This window comes from Malania oleifera, chromosome 12, assembly GCF_029873635.1.
Source record: "Malania oleifera isolate guangnan ecotype guangnan chromosome 12, ASM2987363v1, whole genome shotgun sequence".
Lineage (NCBI taxonomy): Eukaryota > Viridiplantae > Streptophyta > Magnoliopsida > Santalales > Ximeniaceae > Malania > Malania oleifera.
Genome location: NC_080428.1, coordinates 11,674,505 through 11,701,898, shown reverse-complemented (window position 1 = coordinate 11,701,898; position 27,394 = coordinate 11,674,505). Strand labels below are relative to the sequence as shown.

At 35.2% G+C, this 27,394-nt stretch overlaps 1 protein-coding gene across 1 annotated transcript; it reads left to right on the top strand.

Annotated features, from left to right (window-relative positions):
- Positions 1-1,063: 1,063 nt before the first annotated feature.
- LOC131144236 (protein HEADING DATE REPRESSOR 1) lies at positions 1,064-23,017 on the top strand. The gene is made up of 3 exons (XM_058092757.1): positions 1,064-1,456; positions 22,133-22,461; positions 22,564-23,017. The coding sequence occupies exons 1-3, from the start codon at positions 1,348-1,350 to the stop codon at positions 22,756-22,758; spliced, it is 633 nt and encodes a 210-aa protein (XP_057948740.1). The 5' UTR covers positions 1,064-1,347; the 3' UTR covers positions 22,759-23,017.
- The last annotated feature ends 4,377 nt before the right edge of the window (positions 23,018-27,394 follow it).

The following is a 27,394-nucleotide window of genomic DNA, read 5'->3' as shown; positions in this document are numbered from 1 at the left end:
CTACATGACTTACATAATATAAAAAAGATGTATATTAGTAACATAAGGAGGAGTGGAGAGAAGATTAAACTTGATAATTAAAAAAATTATTAACACTAATAGATTTTAACATTTTAGATCTATCATGCAAGTGGAAGGGGAAATTGAAAAAAGATGTAATACATAGAATTAAAGTAGGTTAAGTAAAATAAAGGAGTGCGTCATACATGTGTGATTTTAAGATACCTTTAAAATTAAAATGAAAGTTTTATAAGATGGAAAGTTTTGTAAGATGAATATAAGACCAATTATGTTTTATGGTTCAAAAAGTTGTGCAACTAAGAAATAATATATACAAAAAGTAAAAACCGTCAAAACTAAAGAACGAGTATATATATATATATATATATATATATATATATATATATATATATATATATATACAATATCTAGGCATAACACTGGTGGAAAACAAGGTAAGGGAGGGATTGCTTAAATTGTTTGGGAATTTAAATATAGGTCTAATAGAACACTTGTTAGGAGAAGTGAGTTAGTTATTGTTTTTGACACCAAGAAGAGTAAAGGTAAGTCTAAAATAACTTAGAATGAAATAGTGAGAAAAAATTTAATAGTTTTTAATTTAGTAGAGAAAATGTTCTTGATCAGATGAATTGGAAAAAGAGAATTCATGTAACCAACCTCGCCTAATGAGGCTTGAAACTTCTTGTTGTTGTCGATAATAATTTGATGATGTTTGCCAAGTCGTTGAAAGAAACAATTTCATTCCCCTCTTTCCTTCTTAACCTCCCACACATGCATATTTTAGTTTTGCAACGGCTTTTTTTTTTTTTTTCTCTCTCCTAAAATATCTAATTATTTTTTGATAATTTTGTGCTAATTTTTCTCGAAAATATCTACCAAATATTGTCTAAATATCAATACTTTGTAAAGTTAGAAATTTGAAATTCCTATAATATAATAATTTAATTAATTTTTTATTTATTTAAAAATACTCCGTGCGTTGCACGTGGGTTCAACCATATGTATATATATATATCTATAAAATGGTGCATGCTCTAAATGCAAGCAATGGCGTGGGAGCCCACAGTGCCGACTAACTGACAACTTCGGCAATAAAATCTTCTACCAAATATTAAATCTGAACCGTCCAAAATGTTGATCATAACGTCATCTAGGTGGACCATCATTGACTTCCGTTCAAAAGCTGCTAGCCGGGGCGAGTTGCAGGGCCAATCTCTCTCTCTCTCTCTCTCTCTCTCTCTCTCTCTCCTTGCAATTTCATTTAGAGGTTGTGCAGAGGCTCTGATGTTGGGTTGTGTGAATTGGGTAGGATAAAGCATTTCTTCAATGGAGCAGCCACTGAAGAAGTATCATCGGGAGAAGGTGGAGGGAACTATTGAAGGCTTCTCTCCTATTTCTTCAACGCGGGTATTCTGGAAGTCTCGCAAGAGATCAGGTATTCACTTCATTTCTCTCTCTCTCTCTCTCTCTCTCTCTCTCTCTCTCTCTCTCTCTCTCTCTCTCTGCGCCCTTTTGGGTTGAGATTGTTGAGGAATTGTGGTGCATGTCTGAAATTTGCCTGGTTTTAGACACAGCCATTAAGCTATATCTGTTATTGATTCAATTGCATGATTCAATTGTTGCTTAATTTGTGAATTGTGATGGTATTTCTTGCATTTTTTGAACAACCCATCTCTTGAAATGCTCTCTCTCTCTCTCTCTCTCTCTCTCTCTCTCTCTCTCTCTCTCTCTCTCTCTCTCTCTCTCTCGTATAAAAATCTCTGATAATCTAATGTAGCGTCAGATGGAGAAATTAATAAGCTCTGGCGTGCTGTAGCTTTGCTCCCTACAGTCCCATGTCACTTCAGTTGTTCAAGTTAGCATACCAGTTTCTCTCTCTCTATGAGAAATCAATCTTGATAAAAAAAAAGCTGATTTCATTAATTGAATTGATAACTATACAACTGTATATATATACTCTCAGCTTAACAGCTATAACAGATTCATGTATGAATCTTGAATACATAACAGATTTTCTGTTTGAAGCTTGCTGACTTGTCTGGGCTGCACGAACTAACTGCTGCTGCTGTTGTCTGGCTTTTCATACTCCCCCTCAAGATGGACTGATGAAGAACAAATGTTAAACAGTCCCATCTTGGATAGTAATTCTGAAAATTGTTTATAACCCAATGCCTTAGTTAACAAATCTGCCAATTGACAATGAGTTCTCACATGATTCAGTTTAATCACCTTAGCCAACACCTTGTCCCTTACAATGTGACAATCAATCTCTATATGTTTGGTCCTTTCATGGAAAACTGGATTGGACCCTATGTGCAAAGCTGATTGGCTGTCACAAAATAACATTGCTTCTCTATCATGCCTAATCTGCAAGTCCCTTAGCAAATAAAGAATCCACATGATTTCACAAGTTGCTACAGCCATAGCTCTGTACTCTGCCTCAGCTGAATACCTTGACACAGTAGCTTGTTTCTTTGATTTCCAAGAAATCAATGAATCTCCAAGAAAGATGCAATATCCTGTAACAGATTGTCTTGTGTCTGAGCATGATGCCCAATCTGCATCACTGAAACCTTTGACATGGAGTTTTAATTTTGTAGAAAAAAATACTCCTTTCCTTGGTTCATTTTTAATATAATGAAGTACCTTAAGAGCAGCCGCATAATGAGGCTTTCTAGGTTTTGCCATGAACTGACTGAGCTTGTGAACAACAAATGTAATGTCAGGCCTAGTAATAGTTAAGTATAATAACCTGCCAATTAATCTTCTGTATTGACTTGGATCATTTAACACATCACCTTCATTTCTAGAGCATACTTCCTTTGACACAAGAAAATGCCCTTGGCTGTTCTTGCTACCTCCAAACCAAGAAAATACCTCAAACTCCCTAAATCTTTCAACTTGAACTTCTGATTTAACAAAACTTTAAACTCCTTAACGCCCTTTTGATCATTGCTTGCAATTAGAACATCATCAACATAAACCAGGAACACAATAAATGAATCTCCTTGTTGCCTAGTGAATAAAGAGTAATTAGTCTTGGATTGAACAAAACCAAGATCAATTAAGGCAGTTGAGAACTTAGAAAACCACATTCTAGAAGCTTGTTTAAGACCATAGTTTGAGTTTACAAACCAATTGAGGCTGCTCCCCCTGGCTGTGAACAACCTGAGATTGCTCCCCCTTGTTGTGAAAACCTGGTGGAAAAGACATGTAAACGTCTTCATTCAAATCTCCATGAAGAAATGCATTATTTACATCAAGTTGGCTGAGAAACCAGCCTTTCACAGTAGCCACAACAAGTATAGCTTTGACGGAGACCATCTTAGCAACAGGTGAGAAAGTGTCAATTTAATCTAGTCCCTCCTTTTGGGTGAAACCATTGGCAACCAACCTGGCCTTATACCTCTCAACAGAACCATCTGATTTGTATTTCACTTTATATACCCACTTACAACGAATGGGCTTCTTACCAGGTGGCAAGGAAGTAACAGTCCAAGTATAATTAGCTTCCAAGGCTGAAATTTCAGCATCCATGGCAGCCTGCCACTTGGGGTTACCAACAACTTGGTGATAAAAAATGGGTTCAAAAATGGAAGAGATGGCACAACAAAAAAATTTACATGAAGGAGATAGGTTATTGTAAGACAAATAAGATTGAATGGGATGAGAAGTACCTGAAGCATGTATGGAAGATCTTGGAATGGCAGTTGATGTGACTTGATTACAGTGATAAGCGTCAAGGTAAGATGGTGGTTTAGTATGCCTGGTAGACCTTCTAAGAATAATAGGCTGGTCAGATGTATCAGAAACACCATGTGTATTAGGAAATTCATGAATATTGTCATCAAAATCTTGATGAATTTGAGCAATGGTGTCAGTAGAAATAGGTAAAGAAGAAGAAGAGATAGTCGGAGACTCAGAATGAGGAATAGAAGGAAAAATAGGTAAAGGAATAAGATTGTCACATTTAGAAGAGTTGTTTGAAGCAAAAGGAAAACTTGACTCATGAAACACAACATCCCTAGACAAAAAATTTGTATGAGAATCAAGATCAAAGAGTTTATAACCCTTGACATTGAAGGGATATCCTAGAAAAACACACTTTCTTGCTCTAGGAGTGAATTTGTGTTTATGAGGACTAAGAATGGTAGCATAACACAAACAACCGAAAATCCTAAGATGTGAATAGGAAGGAGGTTTGTGAAATAGAAGTTCAAAAGGTGTTTTATGATTTAGAAAAGGGGATGGAAGTCTATTTATTAAATAGACTACAGTGAGGACACAATCACCCCAAAAAGAGAGAGGAACATTGGATTGAATTTGTAATGCCCTAGCAGTAGCAAGTATGTGTTGATGCTTTCTCTCCACAACTGAATTTTTTTGTGGAGTGTAAACACAACTCAATTGATGAATAATTCCTTTAGAGTTGTAAAAATCATTAAAGCAAAATTCTAAGGCATTATCAGATCTAATTGATTTAATCTTGGTGCCAAATTGAGTGAGAATCATGTTATAGAAAGATACAATAAGTGGTCTAACTTCTGATTTATTTTTGAGCAAGAAAACCCAAGTTGCTCTAGAAGCATCATCAACAATAGTGAGAAAATATTTGTGACCATTAGAGGTTAAAACAGAAAAAGGACCCCAAACATCCATATGAACAAGATCAAAAGGATAGGCACATTTATTATTATTGAAAGGAAAAGAAATTCTTTTCTGTTTTGCCAAAGGACAAACAAAACAAAGTTTATTACAGCAATTCTTAAGAAAAGGTAAAACACTACCCAAAGAATGAATTTTTACATCAGAAGGGTGCCCAAGCCTTGAATGCCAAAGTGAAAACACATTTGAAGAAAGAGAAGAAGAGCAAACAGCAGAGAAAGCCTTGAGATTCTGCTTAGAAAAGAAATCAGAAAAAGATGCAGTGGCTTGAGAAAGGCTCGAATCTTGTAATAGGTACAAACCATCATGCATTTTGCCCATTCCAATCGTGCTCCAACATGTAAGGTCCTGTAGAAAACAAAATTGTGATAGAAAAACAAAACATATAGGTTGAGATTTGGTTAATGCACTGATAAAAGATTAAAAGCAAAAGAGGGTACACAAAGAACATTGTGAGGGATTATGTGGGAAGAAAGTTGAATAGTGCCAATATGTGTAACAATAGCTACTTCCCCATTAGGCATGTTAACCATAGTATGTGAAATCTCAATATAAGAAGTTAACATTTGAATGGAACACACTATATGATCACTTGCACCAATATCAATAGCCCATGTATGAGGATCATAAGCTTGTCTGTTAACAACTTTAGCAGAAAAAAAAAGAATGCTTGTAGTTAGCTGCAACAACATTTGATGGACAAGACACAACATTAGCAACATGAAGTTCTTGATCTTTAGGCAATTGTGGAGTAGAACAAGAACCAATTAATGTCAAAAGTTGTTGGTATTGGTCATGAGTGAAAGCTGGAGCTTGAGATACAAGCTTTGATGAAGCATAATTATTAATTCCAGTAGAATTATTTCTTTGAATGAGTTCAATATTAAATGAAACTTGATGAGCAGTGACATTTTTATTGTTCTTGAACTTGAATCCTGGTGGGAAACCATGTAGCTTATAGCATTTGTCCATAGTGTGGCCTAACTTTCCACAGTGAGTGCATAAAGGCCTTTCTTTGCCTTTAAAATTAGTTCCTGAGTTCTTGGTTGCTAGAGTAGTGGATTCAACTCTAACAACATTATGCACAGACCTCTGCATTTCTTCCTGAATGAACAAAGAATGAACCTTGTTGACAGAAGGCAAAGGATTACTTGAGAGAAAACATCATTCACTCCCATGAGAAATTTCATGGGGGACTCCTTGGCTTGAAGATTCTGCAACTTTTGATTGATCCCACACACACACACTAACCACAAGTACACTGAGGCAATGGATTCAAATTCTGCAATTGATCCCACAAGATCTTGAGCTGAGTGAAATAATCAGTGAGTGACTGCTCTCCTTGATGAATCTCAGCAATTTGCTTATGAATATTGAAGATCTTGGTCCCATTTCCTTGAATGGAAGTGTCTTGAAGATTAGTCCAAATTTCTAAAGCAGTATCTTTATAGATAATGCTTCCTTGAAGCTTTGGTGATACATAATTAATGATCCATGTACCTACCATATTGTTAACACGAACCCATGCTTGAACAGCATTTGGAGAATTCACCAATGGTGAAGATATGGTTAAAGATCCATCAATAAATCCTAATTTGTTTTTGGCAATTAGAGATTTCCTCATTGATCTTACCTAAGCAGGATAGTTTTCTCCCCCAATCAATGGTTGAGAAGTGAGAATTGCTCCTGGATTTTCTCCAGGATGCAAGAACAGAGGATCACTAAGATTATATGAATCTTGTAAAGAAGATGAAGCCTCTGTGTTGGAAGCATTAGCTGCTACTGTTTCCGTCATTGAAGAAGCTTGAGAAGCTTGTGGAACACAACAATGTGAAAATCTTGAGAAAAACTCGAAGAAGAAGATGATAATGGAGAATAGAGCTCTGATACCATATGAGAAATCAATCTTGATAAAAAAAACTGATTTCATTAATTGAATTGATAACTATACAACTGCATATATATATATATATATACTCTCAGCTTAACAGCTATAACAGATTCATGTAAGAATCTTGAATACATAACAGATTTTCTGTTTGAAGCTTGCTGACTTGTCTGGGCTGCACGAACTAACTGCTGCTGCTGTTGTCTGGCTTTTCATACTCTCTCTCTCCCCCCCCCCCCCCCCTTTTTTCCCTTCACACATCCAATCTCCCAACCGATATCGCTTCTCCTTTCCAGCTTCAACAATCACCAAATATTCTCATTCTTTTTTCCCACTTCTTAAGTTCCACTACGAACTTTATCTGTGGCTTTTAATCCTAGATGTATAGCTGAACTTCTTTCAGCCCCCGAATCTGACTTCGTTCAGATTGCCCGCTTTACGCCTAAAGTGCCTTTTGGTAAAATAAAACGTCTAGTTCTAAATCTGGAATGACTTCCCAATATAGACTGGAATCAGTGTTTAATTCTGTGGTAAATAATATATAAATTGATGAGCTTTTCTGATTTTAACTCTTTGAAACAACCACGACAAAACTAGCTGTTATAAAATAGTGCAGTAATTACAAACATAATCTTTTCCTTATTTTAACAAAAATAATATCTCTAATGTTTATATTTTTCTGTATAATTACGATATTCTTAAAAATAAATTTTGTTTATAGACAATTAAAATTTATTATTTTCATTTTACTAATTTAACTAGATTAAGTTCATTTTAATTTTAACAAAAAAGCAATAATAATTAATAAATAAATCATTTCATCTGACATATAGTATTGCATGTAGAAACAAATGTACCATTGCTACTATCTGATACAACAACTTTGTTCCCGCTTTGATTGATGAGCAATTTGTGTGCGCAAATTGGTCATAAATAATTTCTCCTTAGCAGTACAAAGGAGAATTATCAGTTTTACCTTTAATTCCAATTAGTATTAGGTTGATCACATTGTGGAAAAAATTCATATGCCAATATTAGAGTGTTGTGGTGGGGGAGGACTTGGATCAATGGTAAGGTTGCCCCATGACTGACTGATTGTAGGTTTGAGTCCATAGACACAGCCTCTCTACATAAAAGCAGGGTTGAGGCTGCATAAAAATGTTACAACTCTCCTCCTACCCTCACAAAGCAGGGAACCTTGTGGCTTGATGATTTCCCCCACCCCTTTTTTTTAAATGATTCCTTATAAAATTTGAATTGCAAGAACACTCACTCTATATGGATATTAATACAAAAGGAGCCATCTTCTTCAATATTGGAAATCTAGCCCTCAAATTATCATAACAATGTTTGATGACATTTCTAAGTTAGGGATGAGCATGGTCTATCCATTTCTCCTTGGATGTTGCATGCCTTCGGTGAAGCCAAAAGCACAAAGATAATAATTGTCTACGCCAAATTTATTGGAAAAGGCCAATGTGTTAATGCAAATGCAAAATTTTTGCTATGCTTCTGAAAAGTGAATGCTAGAAAACCAAGGATATGGGAAGCCATGAGGGCTAGAATTTAACAGTTGGAGGGGCCTAAATAAAATAGATAATAAAAAATATAGAAAGAAAATATTAAGAACATTTATGTATTGTATATTGAATGTGTTCTTTATAGTTTGCAAATAAATGCAATGGGTTAATTATATTTAAAAATTAAATAAAAATGGAAAAATAAATGAAAAATTTTTAAAAGATGAACACAATGTTTTTTTTTTTCTTTTGGTTGTCATCAACTAAATATATTTATAAGGAGGGAAGGAGGGCAGAGTCCTTGCTTGCCTCAAAGTTGCATCACACGCCCCAACCACTCTATATGTCCAATCTACTTTGAGTAATGACATCAACCTAGAAAAATAAATCTATTAATTAAAATAATTAATAAATAAATTAAATGCTCTGGATGCATTGCTTTAAAAAGAAATCAACAAGCCTTAATAAATAAATTAAATGCTCTTGATGCATTGCTTCAAAAAGAAATTGAGAAGCTTTTGATTTCTCTGGCCAATATGTTGATTGTCACTGGGTTGCTCCATTAACCATGCAACCATTTTGTCTATTGTCAACAACATGAGGGAGAGATTCAACATTACTCAAGACAAATAATTTATTGGAAGAAAAAAAATAGAATATAATAGACCACGACTCCCACTATATAAATAAATAAAGAAAAAAAAAACACTTAAAAAGGAAATACAATATTGGCTTGCCAAATGAGACTTACTACTATTAAAATCCACATTAGACCTCACTACAAGAGAATTGGAGCCCTTTTGCAACCTCAGTTTCACTTAAAAATTTTCAAGTATCACATTGGATAAAATTTTTCCTGTGTCAGATTTGGGAGTGTGGAGTTGGGAGCTTCTTGGCCTAGGAATTGGAGCCAAGACCCATAAATTTTAATTTCTGATTGCTTTATATATACTAATGGAGCTGGAATCGAATTGAGATCCTCTGGTCCTTACCTTAGATTCACAAGAATAATTGTACGTAAAGAAGAAAGAACTGAAAATTTTCAAATTTCACAAAATTAGAACCTCAAAACTAAAGCTACTTTTGTTCAATTGAACGCACCCCAAGGCTGTTGATCCATACTGCATGTAGTGGTACACTGCACTCAAGCAGGAAATCTTCAGTAATTCTAAACAGTAAAAATTCATCATATAATTACCTAGCATACAATCTTATATAACAACTAACAAGCACAAATGCCACCAAAGAACCCATAGACAACTACCATAGCCTAAGGACATTTTCTCAACTACTATACACCTATGTTTTCCAAGAAATGAAAACTTTGTTCAAGTAAGCTAACTACCATAACCTAATGACATTTTCCCTACTACCATGCTACTATGTTTCCCAAGAAATGAAAACTTTCTTCAAGTAAGTGAACTAGTGTTAAACTTTTAATAGGCTAAGTTCAGTGGTTCTTTTTTTTTTTTGGTACCAAATAATGAAAAAACTGTGGCTCAAAATTTTAGTTTATTGTCATGTCTTACTTTTTTCCTCGATAACCTATCAGGGCATTAGGAGATAGATGTCTTGAATACCTATAAGGTGTATTTATCTACGAAACCATGTTTCATAAAAGGATAACAATTCTCCATATACATTGCCGGGAAAAAAAAAATATCCACAAACACAGGGTGTAGGAATCTATTTGATTGGAAATGTCAATTTCTGTACCACTTAAAATCCCTGAGAATTTCTATGAATTTTTTTTTATTGAATTAGCTCTCTGCTTAGCAAGGAAATTTTTTTAAAAAATAAAAAGAGGACTAGCCACCTACTGTCACAAAAGCATGTATTTGATTTCGTTTTATACAAAAGCATTTAATGAGTAAACTAACATCGAAACATACAACATCAATGTGACAAAAATGTTAAGTTAAAAAAAAAAAAAAAGAATCATACTAATACAAAGTAGAATCATAAGATGATGTATGCCCCTAGGACTCTTGCAATATGGAAAAGTCCCGCATCTTATACATAGGGAAAAAATGGGGTAGTGCGGAGTATCACAAGCAAGAACCAAGAGAATCTAGAAAACCATCTACACCAGGGGTCCTAACATCGTCAATAATCGTTTTCCAAACAGCATCCGGATTTAAAGAAGTTTGTTAAAAAATCAGATAGTTTCTGGATTTCCACATGTGATAGATGGGACAACCCATGTAAGTTTGCTGATTACAGCAGAAGAGCCTCCTAGGAAAGCCTACATAATTCTTCATCCTAGTTATGAAAGAGACAAGGGAGCAGTAAAGTAGCTGAAGAAAAAAAAAAAAAAAACAGTTGATCTCAGCTCCATATAAGTTTTTCGTCAATGTAATTTTTGCAGGGGAGGAAACTGTCCACAATGCCTCTTAAATAGCCACTTTCTGAATCAGACATCGGAATCAGCGGAAAATGGAGATGAAAAACAACTTTCTTAAGTGGGAGCTGCTACGAAAATGGAATCAATGTTTGATACATAGATATTTTATATATATATATATATCCAACTGCTTGGTAGCACTGGTCGATATTTGGTTAATATTGTTGTCTGTTTGAGGAGGATCTGTCTCACCTATGGCTATGAATTGTACACTTCTTTTCCTTCATTGAACAAGTTCTCTCTATGATTAAAGTTTAATTGCAAATGCTTCATGAAAAACAATGAAATCATTCAATTTGCATGGGACATTATATACGCCCTTGGAATTGCTAGCAATTTGGTTTTATTTTTTACAATCTGAGGGACTCATCTGGGGGAGAAGGTGAGGGGGAGGGGGAGGGGGAGCGGATGGGGAGCCTCATCGAGCGGTTGAACCAATGACCTCATGATCATGGTCAGGGCGTGTCAACAGTGCCAATTATTTAATTTTTCTTTTTATACTCCCACTGCTAGGTGTGGATGGAGTGCATTTAAGATGCTGTTTGTAGGACTAAAGAAACATCAACTGTTTACGTTTACGTTTTTTTTTTTGGGGGGGGGGGGAGTAGAGGCAGTTTTTGGGGGGTGACTTATATAATGTTTGGTCCACTTTGTTGGGAATAAAGAACAAATTCCCCAAACCTGTGAGAAACAAAATAGATTAAAAATAACGCCAAAGAAAAATCAATCACACGCACAAGACAATATTTATGTGGTTCGGCAATTTTGCCTACGTCCACGGAGTTGCAGGGATTTCCATATTATCAGGAAGAAAACACAGAGAGTGCGGTGATATAATGCTCTCCCTCTCGCTCTCTCGCTGGTACAACCACGCCAACCCTAATCACCCGAAAGCAATCCTTTTTATATGTTGCGCCCAAGCCTTCGCTCCATGGACTAAGCCTTAGGATAGAAATCTCTAATTAAATAGAGGTCGGGTCGTCATCCAAATTAAAACATAACTAGGCTCCACAAAAGCCCAACACACTTGAAGTCTGAAATGGAAAGGTTTTGCATGGAGGCAAAGAGGACAAAACGGCTCAATATTCAGCTTGTTAATGTGGGTACCATGGAGAACTCAACATATATATTGGTAAAATATTGTTACTAAGGAGGAGCTTTTGCACCAATCAATCAACAAAATTGAAATCAATCGATCAAACACTTGATGCTTTTGGTAACAGCTCTATAAGTATGTGCAAGCCCTATTTTGATTGTTTGTAATGCACTCACTTAACCAAGATTTCCGCAAATTAATCAACGTACTCCCTTGTGGGTTACCACAAAAGATTAATTAACACGTACTTTCTAGAGTTAAGAATCTTCTCTGAATTCTTACTTAAGCCCTGCAATCAGCAATTTTCATTCACAATATATATAGTGCAGAAAATAAAAGTATAGGGTAAAGAGAAGACACCAAGATTTTACGAAGTTCGACTTATCCCCAGCCTACGTCCTCGCCTTTGGCAACTACTACCAAAGGATTCCACTATGAATGCTCCTTTCCGGGTGGAGCAAACCTTTTACAAAACCCTCCTTTTCAGGAAGAGAAACCTCTCCAAACGATATCCCCTCGCTTGGCTACAACGATCCAACAACCTTGAATCGTCTAGAAACAATAAAGAAGTAGGAAAGAATTTGTGTACAAGAGACCCTCTCAAACAAAGCAGGTTAGTACAATAATCAGCACAATATACTTCAATGTAATTCAATATGAAGAGATTGAAGCTCGATTGAATTAAATCACCAAATTTATCTTCCTTGGATTGAAAGATTCAGACTTTGAAGACACAAATTCGGAGTTAGGATTAACAACAACTCAGTAGTGAAAGCAAGATGTGAACAAGAGAGATTTAGAGCACTTTGAGAATTCTTGATTGCTGAGAAATTTTCTTGGTGTGTAAAAATCTTGTTTTAGGGGCTATTTATAGATGTTTAAAAGTTAATACCTTGTCCCCCAAGTTTTCTTGAAGTATGTACCAAGTTTTCAATAAGAGTAGTGCCCAAGAAACCAAATTTAAATAATTTCCCTTTGGAGTTTTAAATAGCCTATTCGAGTGGCAATTGACTGCCACGATCTAGCAATCGCCTGCCAAGGTTCAAAGCTGAAACTTAGAAGGTAGGCAATCGCCTGCCAAAGCACAGGCAGGTGCCTGGCTTGACCACCCAGTCGCCTGGCAGGTTCATGGCAGTCGCTTGGGACCCTACTGTCTACAATATTTTAAATTCTTAAAATGAGCAGTCACCTGGCTTCCAGAAAACTAAATTTTAACTTTGAAAATTTCTTCTCATTTGAGACCTTTATTATTTTAATTTAGGAAAGCATATTTTTAGGTCTTCGAAAATTGGTTTCTTAGTTTCTTGTTCTTAACGAGCTTCAATTTAATTTATATTGATCTTTACATGAAGTACTTACATAAAGACTTTCTTAAGAATCTGAACCCTTGAGCTTCTTAAGTCTTCATGACAGTCCTTGCTTTGAGTTCTTTCCTTGATCATTAAGCATTCTTTGAGCTTTCAATACTCTTTCATTCTTCAAGCTTTTATAGAATATGCCCATCTTGAGCTTTTATCATTGAGTTTAGCTTTGAAACACTTGAACTTTCTATTATTTGCTTCCTACAATAGTTCAACTTGAAACCATATCAATTTTATCTTGATTTGTTATCATCAAAATAAGAATTGTAAACTTTGTTAGGCCAACAATCTCCCCCTTTTTGATGATGACAAATCTGGAGCAAAATGAGAGAATACTTCCATAAAGTACTCCCCTTTACAATAAACATAGCTCCCCCTTTCAATAAGCATGAATGTAAGATAAAATTCTCAAGCATAAAGTTGTCAACCAAGTTTGTAAGATAAAGCATAAAACATATTTATATTCTTCTTTTGCTCTCACAAATACTCTCCCCCTTTGGACATCAATCAAAAAGGCAAAGAGCTTTAACAACCATAAGCAATATTCAAGTTCTACAAAATACTAAAGCCATCTAGAATAAACAAGCAAAAATGCTGGCTGGTGAGATACATAAAAACATCAAGTACTCAATACCATACATAAGAGAAAATAGCAAAACACAACTAGGAGCAATCACTCTATTATGAATCATCTTTGGATGCAAATCCATCGCCTTCCCGATCCTTAGAATGTTCATCAGATTCAGTGTCACTAGAAAAGCGGGCCACATGCTTCTCAATTTTGTCTACACGTTGAGCAAGGGAGGAGCAGTGACATTTTACAGTGGAAACCTTTTCTTGAAGTGAACCAATGCTAGATTGCATTCTTTCATTGAATTTTAGATAGTGAGTGTAAAATGGCAGAAACCAGGAAGGAGTATCCGTGTCTGGTTGAACTGAAGTAGCTGGCACAGAAGGCTGAGGAGGCTCTGATGTGAGGTGTCGACGAGCTTTGTGAAACCAGCCTTAAGTGTTTTTCTTATAACCTATTCACTTAAGATTTGTGTCAGTAAATATGTCATAATGGGTTCTTCAAATGAAGTTGAAAGATGGTGTGATGATGTTATGATGAGCAAACACCATATTCAATAGCCTAGCATATGGAAGAATAATGCGAGGAACTTCAACCTTCATAATTATCCATCTGATAATAAGACTAGGAAGATCCAGCTTTTTACCTTTCAAAATGCACCACATGACGAAACAATTGAGAAAGGAGACATGATCATGTGATCCGGTGCGTGGTAGGATATTGTAGGTAATGAGTTTATGCGAAATTATGGCTTGAAGGTTCAGCTGTTTATAAATAGGTGGGTTACCAAAATAGGTAGGTTCATCGGTCATCACAAACGGTAAAAATTCCTCTGGGGTAAACCCTTGTGTCATAATCCATTGTTTATCTGCAGGTTGAACTTCAAAATCTCCAGGTTTGACACAAAGGATTTTTCCTAAAGACAATGGAGTGATGTGTATACTTTGCCCTAAAAGGTTAGTTTTTATCCTATCATCTTGTTTCTCCATGTTTGCATAGAAAATCCTCACCAAATTTGGATAATGCCCTTTGGCCTGATATAAGATAAACCTTTCCCATCCAATTTCTTTGAAAAGCTCTAGAATTTCAGGAAAGTCAGAATTGAAAAAGGAGACATTTATATTTTTACCAAGTATTGGTTCTGATGAAGCGATTTGATTTCGATAAAGAGTTTTGGCTTGAGGGGTAGTTAGCCATTTCTTAACTTCATCGTTGTTGATACGTGAGGAGGAGGAAGAACCCTCGTTTCCAACCGACTTTGTTCGTGGCATGATTGTTTGGAGATGGAAACCGAGAAACCCTAGATTTTGAATGATGGCACTGTAGGCTTCTGATGTGGTGTTATGATTTTAGAAGAATTTTTAGGAGTAATAGGGTTGTATAAGAATAGTGATGAGGCTTTCGGGTGTGAAATGAGGAATGGCAGGTGCTTGATGGAGGTTAAAATAAAGAAAATCAGGGTTTTAAAACCCTACCCGCCGCGAGGTAGTCGCCTGCCATGTAGGAGGCAGGCGCCTGGCAACCCAAAAGGCACCAAGTCAGTAGCATGGCAGTCGCCTGACACTCAGGTGGCAGTCGCCTGCGAAGAGAGTGGTTTTGTGAATATATCCGCTAATTGATCATTTGTATTAACGAATTCTAAATTTATTTCCTCCTTTTGTACGTGATCTCTCAAGAAGTGATGTCGAATGTCAATATGTTTTGTTCTTGGTGAGATATTGGATTTTTTGAAATATTTATAGCACTTGCGTTGTCGCTCTTAATTGGGATTGTTTGATATTCAAGTTTGAAATCTTTCAATTGTTGTTTCATATAAAGTGTTTAAGCACAACAACTCCCGGCTGCTACATATTCTGCCTCAGCATTTGACAAGGCCACGGAGTTTTGTTTCTTTGAAAAGCAAGATACTAACAACCGTCCTAGGAAGTGGCAAGTTCCACTTGTACTTTTTCTATCGATTTTACACCCTGCATAGTCCGCATCGGAATAGCTAATTATTTTGAAATTAGTGTCCTTAGGATACCATAATCCAAGGTCTATAGTTCCTATCAAGCATCTTAGTATTCTTTTGACAACGATTTGATGAGATTCTTTGGGAGCATATTGAAATCGAGCGCACATACATACGCTAAACATAATGTCCGGTCTACTTGCCGTTAAATATAACAAGCTTCCTATCATGCCTCGATAATATTTCGTATCTACAGGTTTTCTCTTTTTATCTTTATCAAGGCTTGTTGAGGTGCTCATAGGAGTTCCTATGGGTTTACTTCCTTCCATCTCAAACTTTTTCAACATATCTTTAACGTATTTTTTATTTATTTATAAAAGTTCCACTTTTGGCTTGTTTGATTTGTAACCCTAGGAAATAATTCAACGCTCCCATCATACTCATTTCGAACTCTTTTTGCATGCAATGTGCAAATTCTTTACATAATTCTTCATTTGTAGCTCCAAAAATGATATCATCCACATATATTTGTACTATTAGCATGTGTTTGTTTTTATTCTTTATAAATAAGGTGCTGTCAACTTTTCCTCTTGAAATATCATTATTAAGTAGAAATTTGCTTAGTCTTTCATACCAACCTCTAGGAGCTTGTTTTAAATTATACAAGGCTTTGGTTAATCTTAATACATGATTGGGATGTTTTGTGTCTTCAAAACCTGGTGGTTGTTTTACATAAATTTCTTCATTCATATACCCATTTAAGAAAACACTTTTTACATCCATTTGATATAGCTTAAATTCCTTATGGGCTGCATAGGCTAGAAGCTTCTAATTGCTTTCATTCTAGCTACAAGGGCAAAAATTTCATCATAATCAATACCTTCTTCTTGATTATATGCTTGAGCTACTAGTCTAGCTTTGTTTCTAACAACTATCCCATTTTCATCTTTCTTGTTTCTAAAGACCCATTTACTTCCTATGATTAAATGATCTTTAGGTTTGGGCACTAATTGCCATACTTGACTTCTTTCAAATTTATTGAGCTCTTCTTGCATAACCATAATCCATGAATCATCATTTAATGCTTCTTCCATATTTTTGGGTTCCTCTCGTGATAGAAATGCATAGTGATTGCATAGATTTTTCAATGATGATCTTGTAGTTACTCCTTGGATGGTTCTCCTATTATTTGTTCTTTAGGACGGTTTCTTATGTATTTCCATTTCTTCAGTAATTCAGAATTTTCTGTAGGAGTATCATTTGTAGTTTCTTCAATGATTTCTTGTTTATCTTCTTTTACTTCTTCAATGTCTAAATTTTCTAGTTTATGTAAGGTGTCATCATTCTCATCAATTTGATTTGTTTTGGTGTAAGGATTAGCTTCATCAAATGTTACATGGATTGATTTAATAATAGTAAGTGTTCTTTTGTTGTAGATTCTATAAGTTTTGCTGTTTGCTGCATAATCTAGGAAGATACCCTTATCCGACTTTGCATCAAATTTTCCTAAGTTGTCTTTGTCATTAAGCACAAAACACTTACATCCAAATACATGAAAGTAAGCTATATTGGGTCTCCTTTCTTTCCATAATTCATATGGAGTTTTATTTAAACTTGATCTTATAGATACTCTATTTATAACATAACATGCAGTGTTAACTGCTTCAGCCCAAACGTATTTAGGTAAGTTATTTTCATTCAACATGGTCGTAACCATTTCTTGTAGTGTCCTATTCTTTCTTTCAACAACTACATTTTGTTGTGGAGTTCTTGGAGCTGGAAAATTGTAACTTATTCCATTCTCATTGCAAAATTTTTCTACATCTCTATTTTTGAATTCTTTTCCTTGATTACTTCTAATGTTTGTAATTCTATATCCTTTTTCATTTTGAAGTCTTTTGCATAAATCTATTAACATTTTGCATGCTTCTTCCTTTGAGGTTAAGAAGAGTACCCATGTAAACCTAGAATAGTCATCAACGATAACGAAAGCATATTGCTTTCCTCCTAGACTTTGTGTTCTGGTTGGTCCAAACAAATCTAGGTGAATAAGTTTTAAGGGTCTGCTAGTGGAGATAGGTTTCTTTTTCTTAAAACTGGACTTAGTTTATTTTCCTAATTGACAAGCATCACATATTTTATCTTTAACAAACCTTTTATTAGGAGTCCTTTAACTAAGTTCTCTTTGGCTAACCTTGACAATAAGTCCATACTAGCATGGCCTAGTCTTCTATGCCATAACCAACTAACCTTGTTCATGGATACTAGGCATGTAATTTTTTGAGATTTTAGCTTTTCAAAGTTTATGCAATATACATTGTCAATTCTTTGAGCAGTGAAGAAAACATTGTGTTTTACTCTATTCTCAACAACACACTTATCTTGTTTGAAGGTTACATCAAATCTTATGTCACTTAGCTGGCTTATGCTTAAGAGATTATGTTTTAATCCTTCTACCAATAATACATTATCAATGGTAAGGAAGGGTTCATTACCTATCTTACCAATTCCAATGATTTTGCCCTTAGCATTGTCTCCAAAAGTGACGTATCCTCCATCTTTTAGCGTGAGTGAGGTGAATTTGGACCTATCTCCAGTCATGTGCCTGGAACACCCGCTGTCCAAGTACCATTTGTCCTTTGTTGTGGTTGTCCTAAGGCAAACCTACAAGAAGGATTCAATATGTTATTCTTAGGAATCCATACCTTTTTAGAACTTTTTGATTCATCTTTATTTTCTTTGATTTTCCATACTTTCTTTACTCTTGCACCTTTTCTTTTAAATGGACAATCAATTTTAATGTGTCCCTTTTTCTTACATAGGAAACATGTTGTGTGTTGATAGATATTGTTTGAGGAAGTGCTTGCATAGTATTTTGATTCTTTGACAAAATATCCCATATAAAGACCCTTTTTCTTTTTGTTTTTATGTCCATTTTATCCAATTCCTTCCTTATTTAGCGTCATCTTTTGTTTACCAAGCAATTTTTCAAAGTTCTCTTTTCCTTTGGTAAAATTGTATATGATTTTCTCTTTATCTTCTATTTTGTCTCTAAGATCCTTGATTTCTAAATCTTTCTTACTTTGTTCATTTGCTTGTATTTTGACTATTTCTTGAGAGAAGTCATTTATTTTCTTCATTAGTTCATCAATGTGTGACTTTTTTTATGTTTCCACTGATTTTAATTCCTCAAGTTGATTTTTGAAAGCTTCATTTTGTTCTTTTAGAGCAATGTTCCTTTTTGTGACTCTTACAAATCTTTTGTGTAAGGCAAAGAGTTCAGTTTGCATTTCTTCGTATGATGACATGCTATCACTAGAATCATCACAAGAACTATCACTAGACTCATTTGACGAGTAGTAGGAATTTACCTCATCATCATGCGCCATGAAGCATACGTTGGCCATTTCTTGATCACTTGCTTCGCTTTCCGATTCACTTGAGCTGGTGTCATCCCAAGTAGCTTTCATTGCCTTCTTTTTCTTCTTTTTGGCATCATTTTTGAGCTGTGGACAATCGGGCTTAATGTGACCTACCTTTTTACAATTGTAACAAGTAGGTGGTTCTTTCTTGTTTTCCTTTTTACTACCTTCTCCTTTTTCAGATTTTGATCCTTTTAACTTTGTAGCAAATCTTTTGTTTTTCTTAAAAGAATTTTCCAAACTTCTTAGTAATGAATGCTAGTTCTTCTTCATCTAGGTCACTTGACTCTTCCTCTTCTTCACTGGAGTTTCCTTTGGCTACCTTGAGGGCTATTGATTTTTTATTCTTGTTAATATTTCGTTCATTTATTGCCATCTCATAAGTTAGAAGAGATCCTATAAGTTCATCTAGGGAAATGTTTTTAAGGTTTCTTCCTTCCGTAATGACTGTAGCTTTAGGTTCCCAAATAGGCGGCAGCCCTCTAAGTATTTACGGATCATCTTATATGTTGAATAAGTTTTTCCTAAAGCATTGAGGGAGTTTATTATGTGTGTGAACCTAGTAAACATATCAATTATGGATTCATCGGAATTCATTTTGAAGGCCTTGTATTCGCTAGTTAGCTTTTCAATTCCATTATCTCTAACATCGACCGTTCCTTCATAGGTTACTTCTAACTTATCCCATATCTCATTGGCTGTTTTGTAGGTCATGACTCTGTTAAATTCATTAGCGTCTAGAGCACAATACAAAGCATTGATAAAACTTGAGTTTATTTGTAGCATTTTGTAATCTATATCGGTCATGTCTTTTTTCTCTTTTGGGATATGTTTTCCATCTACTATTTTGAGAGGAATTAGATCACCATCCGTGACAACCTCCAAAGCTTTCCAATCCATAGTTTGTAGACAAATTTGCATATATTTTTTCCAAAAGGTATAATTATGTCCACAAAAGATTGGTGGTCAGGTTTATGATTGGCCCTCTCCGAAGGGAGCTACTCCTATATGAGCCATTTAAGATCTTTATATAACTACTTTTTAAGATGTGTTATAATTAGGCTCTGATACCAATTGAAAATAGAATAGCGTTCCTAAGAGAGGGGGGGGGGGGTGAATTGGGTTAATTAAAAATTTATGTTCTTTTTAAAACTTTTTGTATTTTAATTACAATAGAAAACTTAATTAAGTTAACCAAATAACAATCACAACCCAAACACTCAACACAGTACTTGAAAGATAAACAATCCAATCAATCAACAAAATTGAAATCAATCGATCAAACACTTAATGCTTTTGGTAATAAACCCTGTAAGTATGTGCAAGCTCTGTTTTGATTGTTTGTAATGCACTCACTTAACCAAGATTTCCGAAAATTAATCAACGTACTCCCTTATGGGTTTCCGCAAAAGATTAATTTACACGTACTTTCTAGAGTTAAGAGTCTTCTCTGAATTCTTATTTAAGCCCCGCAATCAGCAATTTTCATTCACAATATATATAGTGTAGAAAATAAAAGTATAGGGTAGAGAGAAGACACCAAGATTTTACGAGGTTCGGCTTATCCCTAGCCTACGTCCTCGCCTTTGGCAAATACTACCAAAGGATTCCACTATGAACGCTCCCTCCGAGCGGAGCAAACCTTTTACAAAACCCTCTTTTTCAGGAAGAGAAACCTCTCCAAATGATATCCCCTCGCTTGGCTACAACGATCTAACAGCCTTGAATCATCTAGAAACAACAAAGAAGTAGGAAAGAATTTGTGTACAAGAGACGCTCTCAAACAAAGCAGGTTAGTACAATAATTAGCACAATATACTTCAATGTAATTCAATATAAAGAGATTGAAGCTCGATTGAATTAAATCACCAAATTTATCTTCCTTGGATTGAAAGATTTAGACTTTGAAGACACAAATTCAGAGTTAGGATCAACAACAACTCAGTAGTGAAAGTAAGATGTGAACAAGAGAGATTTAGAGCACTTTGAGAATTCTTGATTGCTGAGAAATTTTCTTGGTGTGTAAAAATCTTGTTTTAGGGGCTATTTATAGATGTTTAAAAGTTAATATTTTGTCCCCCTAGTTTTCTTATAGCATGTACCAAGTTTTCAACAAGAGTAGTGCCCAAGAAACCAAATTTAAACAATTTCCCGTTGGAGTTTTAAATAGCCTGATCAAGTGGCAGTCGCCTGCCAAGGTTAGCTGAAACTCAGAAGGTAGGCAGTCGCCTGCCAAAGCACAGGTAGGTGCCTGGCTTGACCACCTAGTTGCTTGGCAGGTTCCTAGCAGTCGCCTGGGACCCTACTGTCTACCATATTTTAAATTCTTAAAATGACCAGTCACTTGCTTGAGTTGGGCAGTCACCTGGCTTTCAGAAAACTAAATTTTAACTTTGAAAACTTCTTCTCATTTGAGACCTTTATTATTTTAATTTAGGAAAACATATTTGATCTTTACATGAAGTACTTACATAAAGACTTTCTTAAGACTCTAAACCCTTGAGTTTCTCAAGTCTTCATGACAGTCCTTGCTTTGAGTTCTTTCCTTTATCATTAAGCATTCTTTGAGCTTTCAATACTCTTTCATTCTTCAAGCTTTTATGGAATATGCTCATCTTGAGCTTTTATCATTGAGTTTAGCTTTGAAACACTTGAACTTTCTATTATCTGCTTCTTGCAATAGTTCAACTTGAAACCATATCAATTTTATCTTGATTTGTTATCATCAAAATAAGAATTGTAAGCCTTGTTAGGCCAACAGTAGAGATACTTGCAAATCATCTAAAATTGTTGTGCGTGCGCATGTGGCTTTTTTTCCTTTAATTTTTGTGTGCATGGTACTATAGGTCGTTTTCACTACACTGCCTATAATAAATTCCAATGAATCAAGCAGGTTGATTGCTTATTTACTGCAGATGGGTTGGTTTGTGGGCTTGAAAATAGTCAATTTCACTATTTTTTCACTTTGAGTCAAGGTCTCGGTTGTTATGTTCACCATGGACTACAGATGCCAGCTTTTTGACCATGATAATACAGCTTGGATGAATAAGTAGTTTCACTCAGTAGTTTGAAGGAAACAGTCTCTTTGCATAAAAGCAGGGGTAAGACTGTACACTAGAATGACCCTCCTACCCTTGCAAAGAGGACACACTGGATTTTCATGTTGAGGTGTTTGAATGCATTATTATTGCAGTTTATTTGTTAATTGACAATGATTGGAACTGAAATGGTAGCTTTGGCCGCAAGTGGCTGGAATTTGGACAACATAACTGAAGATGACACCAATAAAACACCAAACAAACAGGAAGAATCTCCAACTGAAGAGAAAATGCAGGACTCAACAGTCATTCTATCTGAGCGTCGAAAAGCCCTCTTTGAGCCATTGGAACCTATAAAGAATATTAATGGTCCAGGACCATTGGCTGAGATGCTACTTCCTCCCCCAGATTTCGACTCTACCTGCTATCCAAAAGGGTGGCTTATTGGAAAGAAGAGGAAGCTGGTTAATGTGGATGTTGTCGAGAGCATGCGGAGGATCGCTATCCAGGAAATGAACAGAAAGGTGCTGTCCCAAACATATCACCTCCTATGCAAACTCACGTGCACGCACATCCAGCCAGATAGAGATGATACCATGTTATATAAACCTCTGCTTTAAGTGCAGGACCAGGAAATTAATGGGCTTAATGAGCAGTTGGAAGAGGATGGACGGTGCCTGGAACATCTGCAAATTCAGCTGTTGGAGGAGCGGAGCAAACGTGCTGAGGTAGAAAGAGAAAATGCGGTGTTGCAAAACCAGATATCAATGCTGATGAATATGTTGCAGGAAAGCGAAGGTGGCTCCGATAAAGATGTTTAATTGTTGTACGTAATTTGTTTGCTTATTCTTTTGTAGATTTGCTTGTGGGGTTAGAAGCTAAAAATTATGCACATGCTAGCTTGCGCGTGGTTTCATTGTTGGTTGGTGCTGCAAGAATCTTGCATTTGCCTGTTATATATTGCTTGTAATCTGAGCTATCAATCTCACATTAAAGTAGGTGAATATGCAGATAGTTTGTATTTGTTGATATCTGAAATTTGAAGTGCATGGGATACGAGTTGGCAGTCTTCTTTAAGAACTCTGGACTCTAATACTCATTATGGATCAACTCATTGCGGATTTCATTTCTAGGATGGGGTTGGCTCTGCCTGTAGCTATATTATTTAATTTGTGCACGTGTATATATAAATTAAATATGGGTTGATGGTAAGAATTATACAAACTAATAGGAGGAGAAAATAATAATAATAATAATAATAATAATAATAAAATACTAATAAAAACTTGAGGCATGCAAGGATCATCGTCCTTAAAATCGATTTCACGAATTCAGAGGTCATATTTCGATACATATAGTTGGTGCATGCACAACCTTTGAGATTATTCAACAAGTTCAATTTTATGTGCACTTATAAATACCCAAAGTACATGATATGTGGCGTTTGATTATCCCATAAAAGGTTTAAAACTTAAGAAGAGTAGAAGAGAACTCATCTCTTTGGTTTGAAGTTAAATCATGCCTTTTATAAACTAAACTAGAGTAACTTCCAAACGAAATGAACATGAAATCATAAAAATAATTCTTAATATTATAAACAATTACAAAATTGAAACATTAAAAAGCATATACTTAATTAAAAAATAAAACTAATTGCTGTTAAGTAATATGCATGAGATATATATTTTTAATTTTAAACGACTAAACATTAACATAAACAACCCCCCACAAGGATCAAATTGAAAAAAAAAATTAAAGAAAGAAAGAAAAAAGCCAATATTGGGTAATCACGAGATATAATGCATTGGGTGACGATACCTTTCCTTTTGAATTGCACTAAGGGAATATGTGTCGTGTGCTACAAGAATTTGGTGAGTTAAGTTCTTAAATCAGATCCTTTTAGTGCAACGCTATAAACACATCACTCGCATAACATCTCTACACACAAAAATCTTGCTGGTTGGTATGAATAGTTCACGCACCATATCTAAACTTTCATGAATGCTTTAAAAAATTTTAACCCAATAAACTTTCATAGGGAGTGACCCCCAATTCCACATTCACATAGGTAACTAAATACCATTTAACAAAGGGATCAGTAAAACAAATAATAGTATTCAATGAACTACTCAATGACTTGTTGTTACTCACTAAACTTAATTCATGGTATCTCGAGGCTATGGATTAATTAAGAGATAAACTCAACCTTATAATTGTTGCAATTGCACTATTCTAAAATCGTAGGGATGATCAAAACAAATGATAGTATTAAACAAACTACTCAATGACTTGTTATTTTCCATTGAGCCTAATTCATAGTATCTCCAATCACATAGATTGGATTAGTAGTATATAAGGGCTTCAAACCCATCCCACTTGTTGCTTCTTCTATTAGCTTTCTAACTAGCCTCTGAGTCAAGAGGTTCTTTTTCAACAATTGTTTCTCAAATGTTACAATATTCAAATTTTAATCGCATTGTTACTAAGTACCCCCACATTTTTGTGATCACTCTCTATAATTTGACTATTTCATTAGTTGTGGTTAGTCCATAGATATATTAACCAATGCAATATTATGGTTGTCTATTATCAACTTGAACAATGCATAAAAAATTTACACATTTATGTATATTAATTAACACACTCCAATTCATTTTTCTATGTCATTTACGTTTAATTTGGAATTCAGAAAATATTACAGAAAGAAAAAGAAAATATTAAGGAATTCACATTTTTATGTTTGACAATCAAGAAAGGTGAGAAAGAAGCTCCATAGATACAAGGACATATTCATTTGGTCTTCATGCTAGGTTCAAACATAGATATGGTGACTCAGCAAATATTAGTATAGGCGAATTGCAAGCTTGTGAAACAAAAGCTCAAAAGAACGCACCCAAAATGGCAAGTGAAAATCAAAGAAGATGTTAAGAAGCAATTTGATGTAGGTTTCTTAGAAGTATGCACCTATCAGAAATGGGTAACTAACATTGTTCCAATTTCCCAAAAAGGATGGTAAAGTAAGGATGTGTGTTGACTATCGGAATCTGAATAAAGTTATCTCATAAGATGTTTTTCCATTACCTCATATTTATATGTTGGTAGATAATACAGGTAGACATAAATTGTTTTCGTTCATGGATGACCTTTTTAGGTACAAACAAATAAAGATAGCAGAAGAGGAATAAAAAACTACATTCATTACACAATGAGCATTCTATTATAAAGTCATGCCTTTTAGGTTAAAAAATGCTAGTACAACTTACAAGAGAACCATGGTGACACTATTCCATGTCATAATGCATAAAGAAATTGAAGTAAATGTGGATGATATCATTACAAAGTCAAAGACAAATAAAGAACATCCTGCGGTGTTGAAAAAGTTATTTGAAAAGTCAAGAAAGTACAAACTGTATATTATTCTTTCTGTCATTATTCAACCATTCACATTTGTTCATGTTCATAACTTAAACATTGCATTGCATTTCACTTTAAGTAACTCTTTCCCATTTACGTTGTTCACATTTCACATTTTATTCCATTGTCATTTCATTCTATTTTCATTTCATTCATTCGTACTACAACCGCTCTTTAGCCGTCATCTGTTAGTCCACATAAAGATGAGCTAGAATCTGCTGACACAGCTCCTTTTGGCTATCATAAGTTAGTTCACATAGAAATGTGCTAGAATTTGCTAACACGACTTTCATCTGTCATACATTTACATGGTTGCATTAACATACATAAGTAGCATAGTTCATTTCATATTTTATTCTCAATGCATTACTTTTTTTTTCTTTTTTTAAAAAAAGAAGGGCAGAATCTCCATTTATTTATTGATAACCCCTCACTTTTGGCGGAGGAATACCGTGGTTACAAGACAATCAATGGGAGATAACAAAAGACAACACGTTAAAAACCTCCCAAAGAACAACACCAACATCCAGCCAAAATCGGGTTACAAGTCCAAACAAAACAAAACAAAACAGGACCTACAAAACAAACCTCACACAACAAAACAAAACAAAAGATAAACAGCATAAAGCATAAGCTAAAACCAAATCAGCTAAACATACTTCATATAAGTCGTACCCATCTTCTCCAATTTATACAAACCATTGCTAACTTTAGGGAGTTGACTACTATTTGTAAATAAACTATTCCTCCCCATAGCACCTTGTCGAGCCAAGGCATCTGCCACTTTGTTCCCTTCTCTATACGAATGATTTATCGAAAAATCCACTCCCTCCAATAAACCAATAAGTTGCTCCCAAAAATCCCACAAATACCACAAGGAGCACTTCCTGGCTCTTATCCAATTAACTACAATATTCGAATCACATTCAATATTGATACAGGTATGGCCCATATGTTTGCAAATCTTTATTCCCTCCAACACAGCTCTTAATTCAGTTTCATTATTTGAACAAGAACCAAAATATTTCGAAAAAACAAACACAAAAGAACCTGTATGGTCTCTAAGGATGCCACCGCCACCAGCCGGCCCTAGGTTCCCCAAGCTGCTCCCATCCAAATTTAGTTTCAACCTCCCTTGCCTCGGTTTTAGCCATCTCACACTTTGCATAGTTTTAATTCTTTTATTCACAATTTGCACTTCCAGATTCTACAATACCCGAAAATCAGCATCCTTTAATTGAACCATTTCTGTCATGTTCCTACTCAAAATCCCACCCAATACTTAATGGAAAGTCACACATCAATACTACTCTCTAATTTTCCTCCCATTCTAGCCACACATCCCCTTCTCCATAGCCTCCAAACTACTAAACAAGGAATCAAACCCATCAATGAACCTAGTTGAGAGAACCTGGAAGCCCTATTAAACCACATTTGGACTCTTTCTTTCCAACTTTGTTGCCTAAGGAAAGGAACACCTACCTCCACCGAAACCTTCCTCCAAACCTTAGAAGCAAGGTCTCCCTTATTTATCACATGCTCCAAATCTTTTGATTGTCTCATCTCACAACAATTACACACCGAAACAAGTGAAACCCCCACCCTTCTCACCTTTTTATCAACACTTAGGTACTCAAAAGTAGCCTTCCATATACAGATAGAAATTTTCTTCAGTTACCATTTGTTCCAAACCCCACTTAGCCCAATCAAATTTTGGAACTCTAACTCTGATAACATCCCATGCGGATTTTGTATTAAAGCAACCATCCTTTTCCGGGAGCCATAACAGAATGTCCGAAGAATTTCTAAGATTTCCCAGCTTTTCCATCACTTCATCCGCTTTACTAAATCTCAATCCTCTAAAAATTTTCCACCCCCCATGCATTGTTGATAACCAAATCTTTTAATTTGATATAAGATTGTGCACCATTTGGACAATCTACAAACAAAGGTCTCGAATTTAGAAACTTTTCATACCACAATTTTACATCTCCTTCTCTAACCTTCCACTTAGATTTACTTAACAGTTCAGGCATACCCTGT

Coding starts and splice junctions, on each gene's coding strand:
- LOC131144236 (XM_058092757.1), top strand. CDS start 1,348: ATGGAGCAGCCACTGAAGAAGTATCATCGGGAGAAGGTGGAGGGAACT. Junction 1,457..22,132: donor GAAGTCTCGCAAGAGATCAG/GTATTCACTTCA, acceptor CTGAAATGGTAG/CTTTGGCCGCAAGTGGCTGG. Junction 22,462..22,563: donor TCCAGGAAATGAACAGAAAG/GTGCTGTCCCAA, acceptor CTTTAAGTGCAG/GACCAGGAAATTAATGGGCT.